This window comes from Grampus griseus (genome assembly GCF_964374135.1).
Source record: "Grampus griseus genome assembly, chromosome: 1".
Lineage (NCBI taxonomy): Eukaryota > Metazoa > Chordata > Mammalia > Artiodactyla > Delphinidae > Grampus > Grampus griseus.
Window position 1 is genome coordinate 145,056,967 of NC_139017.1, and position 7,715 is coordinate 145,064,681.

At 56.0% G+C, this 7,715-nt stretch overlaps 1 protein-coding gene across 2 annotated transcripts; it reads right to left on the minus strand.

Annotated features, from left to right (window-relative positions):
• Positions 1–722: 722 nt before the first annotated feature.
• On the minus strand, positions 723–6,076 carry DMBX1 (diencephalon/mesencephalon homeobox 1; the record flags this gene model as incomplete). Of its 2 annotated transcripts, none has more annotated exons than XM_082674426.1 (4): positions 723–1,177; positions 2,142–2,490; positions 2,772–2,950; positions 5,923–6,076. In XM_082674426.1, 4 exons carry the CDS (start codon positions 6,074–6,076, stop codon positions 723–725), a joined length of 1,137 nt encoding a protein of 378 aa, XP_082530552.1. The 2 variants fall into 2 exon arrangements, with proteins under 2 accessions (XP_082530552.1, XP_082530551.1); XM_082674425.1 differs by having other exon boundaries at positions 2,772–2,965.
• Positions 6,077–7,715: the final 1,639 nt, after the last annotated feature.

The following is a 7,715-nucleotide window of genomic DNA, read 5'->3' on the forward strand; positions in this document are numbered from 1 at the left end:
AATTACTGAAACTAAAAAGCCACAACCCCAAACAAAGCATAGCTTGGGAATTGACAACACCAACTCAGCCAGCGCCAAAGAAAGAAAGCGGGGGCAGGGAGGAGAGACATGGGGGAAGATCCAGAGTGGGGAAAACAGAGGCTGGGGAGAGACGGGGTGGGGAACTGGACAGAGACAGGGAGAGAGCGGGCAGGGAAGAAGGAAAGGGGAGACAGAGAGACAGAGAGAAGGGAAGGCCAGAGTGAGATGTGGAAGCTGCAGGTGGAGGCGGGAGCAGCAGAGGAGAAGAGATGGAGCAGGGCAGGGGGCCTGGGGCAGGCAGGTGCCTGAAAATATAGCTTTATATATCTCACATTCCACACACAAACTTACTAGGGACAGAAGGGGAGGAAGGGAGGGATGGGAGGAGGTGACGCTGAGGCAGGGATCTAGCCAGCGAGAGCCTCTCACTCCCCGAGGAAAGCTGGGGGCACCAGCCTCTCACCTCCTCCTCATTCAGCCTCCGTGGGATCCAAGCAGGGCCATGCAGAGGGCAGGGCGTAGGTGTGGGCTTCACCGAGGGCTGAAGCTTTGGTGGGGGGAGGGGGAGAGGGGCAGGAAGCAGGACTCCAAGGCTCCGGGATCCCTGGGCTCCTGGAGTTAACTCCCTGAGAGCCGTACTGGGTTAACCATGGGGCTGGGCTGGGGGCACCCAAGAGCCCTGGCGGGTGGGAGGCCAGCAGTCAGTTGGGCAGCGTATCGAGTCCCAGGGAGGCCGCGTGCTGCTTGGCCCGAAGCCGCAGGTTCTCGATGCTCGTGGTTTTACTGTTCAGGGCAGCCGAGGCAGGTGCCAGGCCTGCGGGGGGTGCGGGCAGCAGTGGAGACCCCCATACGCCCTGGTGGGCAGCAGCGGCCGCTGACAGCGACTGGTAGTAGGACTGGCAGTGCAGTGAGCCCAGAGGGGCCATGTTGACGCCCAGGTAGGGCACGGCGGCGGCGGCAGCCGCAGCAGCAGCAGGGGCCGGGCCCCCCACTTCGAAGGAAGAGTAGTGCACCAGGTTGTTGGTGGCGGCCATGTGCTGGCGGAATTGCTCCTGCAGACGGAAGAGGCTCAGCGGGGATGAGGAGTAAGAGTGGGAGGGGCCCAGGAGGCCGCCCCCGGGGGCTGCAGGGGCCAGGGCCAGGCTGCCCGGGGAATCTGCAAGCAGAGAACCAAGAATCGAGGACTCAGGACAGGGCACTGGTCTGCCAGGAGGGCTCCCTCGGCCTTGCCACCCCCTTGGAGCTGCAGACAAGACAAGGCTTTGGCTGAAACCATATCCACCCACGTCAGCCAGGGCTGAGCATCCCCCAGGATCCTGGGAGGGAGGGACCCAAGCTTCCTGGAGGAGCACCAGACTCTGGAAGGCCCCCAAGTCTGACTTCTTAGGGAGACTCCTTTTCTTTTTTCCTTTTTTTTTTTTTTGGTTGTTGTTTGGTTTTGGTGGGACAAAAGAGTTTTATTTACTCTTGAAATCATCACAACAGAATCACAGATTGACACGGGGAATGGCTGAGCCATAAGCAAGTCAGGCAGTACAGAAATGTCCCACCCAAAGACTCCTTTTCTTCTCAAGGGCGGTCACCTCCCCTTCCCCTCTCCTGTCTGTGGCTCCCCTTCCCCTCCAGCTCTCAGCTCACAGCCCCATCCACTCCCTGCCTGAGCCCAGGGTTTGTGTCTGAGCTATGCCTCCTGCCAGAGCTCTGTTCCGTCAAAAACACAGCTCTGAGTCTCTGCTGCATGTGGGACTCTCTGGTACCCATATGGTACTCACCCAGTATGCACTGGTACATCTGTACTGGTTGTTAAAATACTGGAAAATTTCCATAATGGTTGATAAATAGCTTTTGCCCTGAGCTCCCCAAGTACCCCTCCCCTGCCACACAGCCTCTCCCCTGACCCCCTGAATTCCCTGGACCCTTGCAGGATTCAGCAACTAAAGGGTGACCACCTGGAACAGGCCTGCTATGGCCAAGTCCTTTCTCTGGGTCAGGTCCAGTGCCACCAAGGCTAACTCTATCACTGCTCTGACCCCCCTCGCCAGCCAGGCCCGCGTGCGACTAGACCTGCTTGTTCTCCCTCGGCTGGGCCCCGGCCCACCACAGCTGCTGCTGGGCCTCACCTGCCTTGGGGCTGCCCCTCTTGCAGCCCAGCCCCTTGCTCTCAGCCCCAGGGCTCTTCTCAGTTTTGGAACCCGCAGCCCCTGCCCGGGGGTCTTCCTCCCGGTCTGGCTGGTCTTCGGGGGCTGACTCGCTGGCCGACTGCTCGGATAGGCTCAGGTGAAGCTCAGCAGGGGGGTCGCCGCTGGGCAGGCTGGGGGGCTGGTCGGCCTCCAGCGGGGTGTCTGGAGTCGGGGCCTCAGTCTTTCCTTCCCCGTGGGAGCCCTCAGCCTCCTTCTGCTTCTGGAGCTGCTCTTTCTGCAGGCTGCGCTGCTTCTTCCGGAACTTGGCCCTGCGGTTCTTGAACCACACCTGGGAACAGGGCGAGGAGAGCAGGAGTGGGGGGGGAAGCAGCAGAGCTGAGGGGCAGGGTGCTCCCGGAGGGAGTGTGAGTGGCAAGGTTGCCCCCGCCCTGTAGCAAACACACACACACAATCCTTTCCAACCCGCCCTCCCTGTCGCTGAAGGCATTCGTGGAGACACCAGTTGCAGTGTGGCACCGAGGGCTAAAGTGCTGGCTCCTGGACAGCAGGAAGCCAGATCGATGGGCTGGTGCTTGCCTGCAAGGTCTAGCTAGAGGAGCTGGGTCCTACCTGTACCCGGGCCTCAGGTAGGTTGGTGCACATGGCCAGCCTCTCACGCATCACCACATCCGGGTAGTGAGTCTTCTGGAAGGTCTTTTCCAGGGCCTCGAGCTGCTGAGCCGTGAACGCCGTGCGGCTGCGACGCTGTTTGCGGTGCTGGGAGCCATAGCGGGCCTCCAAGATGATGTCTTGAAATGTACAGCCGTTGGAGGGCAAGGAGAGGGGGCCCATTTAATTATGGGAAATAGATTTTGAATCTTACCCTGCTCTGACCCACTGTGGTCCTGCCAGAGCTAGACCCTGGTCCTTTCCCCCTTGGAAATCACCCATCTCCTCTCCACGTGGCTGGATTTTCAAGATCGCTCCACCCCATCATTCACTATCAGGACCACTGAGGTCTAACTCATCTCTATGAATGGCTGTCAGGAATATGACTGAGGGGGATCTTCCTTATTTGGTTTGGGATGGGTGGGTAGGTAGGTGGGTGGGCATTGCCCTAAAATCCTTAAAGTCCCAGAATAATAAGGGTATAATATTCTGAGAGTACATGATGCTAATAATTTGGAAGTCCATGTCACAAAGCTTCTAATAGCCTATGACCCTTAGATTCTAGATACCAACAAAATACTGTCCCGACCATGAGAAGCCAGGCCATGACTTATCTGCAAGGTACACTCAGGAGAGGTCTGACTGAGGAGATGGAATTCACTGGCACTTGATCCTATGTCCTCTGGGTATGAATCTCATCGTCCCAGTTGGCCTGTGAATCTCTGATGGCAGGACCTGAGGCTCCTGCTCTTATGTCTCCTCAACAGAAAGCCTGGCTCTGGCAGGGCCCTCAGAACACAGGAAAGCCTTGTTGCGTGTGGTCTTGACCCTTCTAGCTGCTTCCTCCAGGAAGGAAGGACAAAGAGAGCAGGTACTAACCACCACAGGCTTGGAGGGGAGACAGGCCTGGTGGACCACAGATTCCACAGTCCTGCCCACGTGCTGGGAACATGAACCTCCCAGCATAGATGTCTGTCTGGGGTTGCTGTCTAGCCTCCAACCCTTCTGCTTGACCAGTCCCTGGAGGATGGACAGTTAACCTCTCTCTCCCCGCCTACCAACACCCATAAGTGGACCCTGGACTATCTATGCTGAAGGGAACCCGAGCTGTGTCAGCCTCTGCACAGGGCTGCCAAGGTCCTTCCCCTGCACTCCAGGGACTGGGGAGTCAACGCCACACTCTAAACGAGGAAGTAGGAGGCAACTGGGTATCCAGGAAGCCTCAGACTTTGGGCTGCTCCTTTTTCAGTGTAAAGAGGGAGCCCTGAACCTCTTACAAACTGGTACTGATCCCAGCCTGGACCGAGCCCTGAGCTCATGCTGGTCACGCTGCGGGAGGGGAAGGAGTGAGGACCCCTCTCAGTAGAACACTGGGTGTGGGAGCAGCAGCTCAGCCTTCTGCTGCTGGCTTCAGGGACTACAAAGGTGGGAGGTAGTCACAGCCTGGGACGCCAGGCTCTCTGTACCGTCAGCAAAACCTCCTGCTGGAAGGCGAGGCCTCCATACAAAGGCCCGCCTGGAGCTCATATCCCTCCTTCTCAAGATTAGAGAATTGGTGGGAGCACTGAATACTCCACTTCCTCTGTCCCCACCAGCAGAGGTGAGCCTCTGTCCCTGACTCTTCCTCTCTGAGCCCTGGAACATGGTAAGGATCAAATGTCACCACCAGCTTGGGCACAGGGAATTCACTCCAAACCAGAGAAGCAGCCACAGCCCGGGCAGGACTGCACCCACATCCCCATGCTGGACACTGATGACCACAATGCTGATCTACAGAAGGAGACCAGGGGCTCCATTTTGCCCACTGAGCCCTTCCCAGAGCCTGGCAGCATCTAAAGGAGTAGAAGCGGCCGCCTCACCCTCCCTGCCAGGCCGGAACCCCTACCCAGGCCTCGTATCCCAACCCATTTCTGTGCCTTTACTCACGCTAGTCCCCCTTCCTTGTCCTATTAAGGCCTGACTCCTGCTCCGTGGCCTCCAGGAAGCCCTCCCTGACTGCATCAGCTGATCATGCTTCTCTGGTCTGCCCCACCATTTGATCCTGGCCACATTCTTCCTGCCGTGCCCTCTCATGAGTCTCTGGGCACCTGGCCTCCCTGGGAGTGTCCTAAAGCTCTCTGAGGACCACCTGGCCCAGGGCCAGAGCAATTCACCAGCTGCTTGAGGTTTGGCCTGGGACAGCATGGGGCAGGTGGCTTCACCTCCCAGGAAATCACGTTCCCCACCTATGCCATCAAACCCTTCCCATGCTCACTGAGGGGCTGCCAGGGCAGGGCAAAAATCAGTTGAACTGGGAGAGGAGGGACCAGGCTGCAGCTCCCTCATGGGCACTTCCCCTGGGACCCGGGTAATAATTTCCTCTGAGCACCTACCAGTCCCTACTGAATACCTTGATTATGTTATCTCAAATAACATCCCAACCATCCTATGGGATGGGCACCACCATGTTCCCTTTTATAAAGGGGGAAGCTGAGGCTCAGAGAAGAGAGGTGAGTGGGCAGACCCTACAATGACTGCAAGTCTGTAACTTCAAAGCTCAGATTTTTAGCCATAATGTCACATTCTAATCTCCTACCCCAGCCCTGCCTAGAGTTAACCTCTCTGACCCTCCATTTCCTTGTCCATACAATGGAGATAATAGCCTCCCTTTACTGGAGTTGAATGGTTAGACGCACAGAGAGAGAGAGCGCGCCTCACACAGTGCCTGGCATACAATCAGTGATCAAAACATGGGAGCTGTTACAGATGGGACTCCCTGGGCACTCCAGCCACTTCCTAGCTGGAATGCTCTCGGCTAGTCCCTTACCTCCTACCTCAGTCTCTCCACCTGTGAGAGAGGCTAATGAATCCCTCCCTCACAGGGTGGTTAAGGGAATCTGAAGGCATAGGGCAGCTCCAGGGCCCAGCACAGTGCTGGCAAACAAGGGTGCTCTGGACACTCGCACACAGATTTTGAATTGACATCTCCCTGTGTTACTAAGTGACCTGGGTCTTCCTGAGTCTCCCAGAGTAAACGTTCCCAGTACTCCCTCCTGTCTTCACCTTCCAGAGTCTCTTCCCCCAGGTCTCTCCTCCAGGCCCCCCAGCCCCCGTCCCCACAAACGGCCCTTACCAGCCAGGCGCTCGGCCAGGGTGAGCGCGTGCACCGAGGGCCGGTAGTCGGGGGCATGCTGGGCCTGCTGGGCCGCCTGCTGGTGCAGGTTGTACATGGCGCTGAGCGAGTTCATGGCGTGCAACGAGTACCCGTTCACCCCGTAGTGCTGCATCGCGGCATGTGCCTGCAGACCAGGGAGAGGGAGGGGATGTGAGTGAGGCCATGCGGTCACACTCTACCCTGGCGGAGACACCACCCAAGGTCCGCACCTTGGATGCCCACCTCACCCCTGAGAGATTCTGCTTCCCCATCGGAAAGTGGCCTGCCTTGCCCACAGCTAAGAGCAAGAGGGCTCCTGCATGTATTTATTCATTCACCCACTCATTCATTGATTCACGCAGCAGGACTTGTGTAGGGTTTAGTGCTCTGGGCTCTGGAGTCAGCCTGCCTGGGCTGGAATCTCCACTCTGCCACCTGGGAGCTTTGTGGCTTTGAGTAAGTCACTTAACTTCTCTGACCCTCAGTTTCTCCACCTGCAAAATGGGGTTAGTAATAGTACTTATCTCATGTGGTTGCTGCATGGATTAAGAGAAGCCTTTACAATAGGGTCTGGCACGTAGCGTGTGCTCAAACATGTTAGTCATTGGGATTCATCAATCCGTTTGCTGCTTCATGCAGTCATCTCTTCATTTAATCACCCAGGCACTTACTCACTTGCACATCATTGTTTTGCTCACACACCTATTATTTATTCAACAAACAGCCACTGAGGCTCACACGGGGCCAAGTCCAGAGCTGGCCTGGGAACACTGAGGCATTCGCTCTGATGATATCGTGGATTACAACCCTCATATGCTGCACAGCTTTAAGAACACTGTTGCTGTGACTGTCATACACACACTGCCATTGCCTCCCTCTATTCTCACCGTATTGCCAAGAAGCAAGCAGGCCAAGAGCAATGAATCCCATTTACCGACGAGTCAACTGAGGCTTGGAGCAAGAGCAGTGACGTGTTGAGGCCACACAGCCTGTCCAGGGCCTGCTCTGCCCCACATTGCTTCAGCCTCATTCTTTGGTGGCCAACGCATCCGAGAGCACATCCCTTCTGCTGAGGTGGCTCGCATCAGCATGAGGCTGCCGGGGCCCCACCAGCCCCAGGGCTCCTCCAGACCCTTGCAGTCCTCATCTGAGTGCCTGAAACGGCCTGAAACGTCACTTTTGGAAAGTGGTCCATTTGATAAGAGGAAGGACGTGTCCAGATGTCTCAGCTCCCCACCCTCACTGAAGTGGACACATCACCAAACATCCACAGCACATACGTGCACACACGGGCATACACACGGGCATACACACGGTTCATGCACAAATACACATACGCAGACATTCTCAGCAAAGCATTCACATAAGCAGTCAGATTTGCACACAAATTCGTGAACATTCACAAACACAATGTCATTACCTCCACAGTTCCACACATAGATGTTCTTACAGATAGCCATCCACGCAGCAGATGTATCTACACACAAACGTGACACTCATACACATTCATGTATTACACATATTCATTCAACAAATATTCATTAAGCACCCACATACTAAGTACCAAAGTCCTTGCCTTCATAGAATTTACCTTCCAAGGGAGGAAGGCTATAAAACAACAAATAAACCTATGTAATAAAGTCAGACAGGAATAAGTGCTCTGAAGAAAAATAAGGCAGAGGCAGAGCATGACAGGAGGAAAGGTGAGGCTGTTTTAGAACGTGTGGTCAGGAAAGGGCACTGTGATATTTGAAGTAAGCCATGTGAATCTC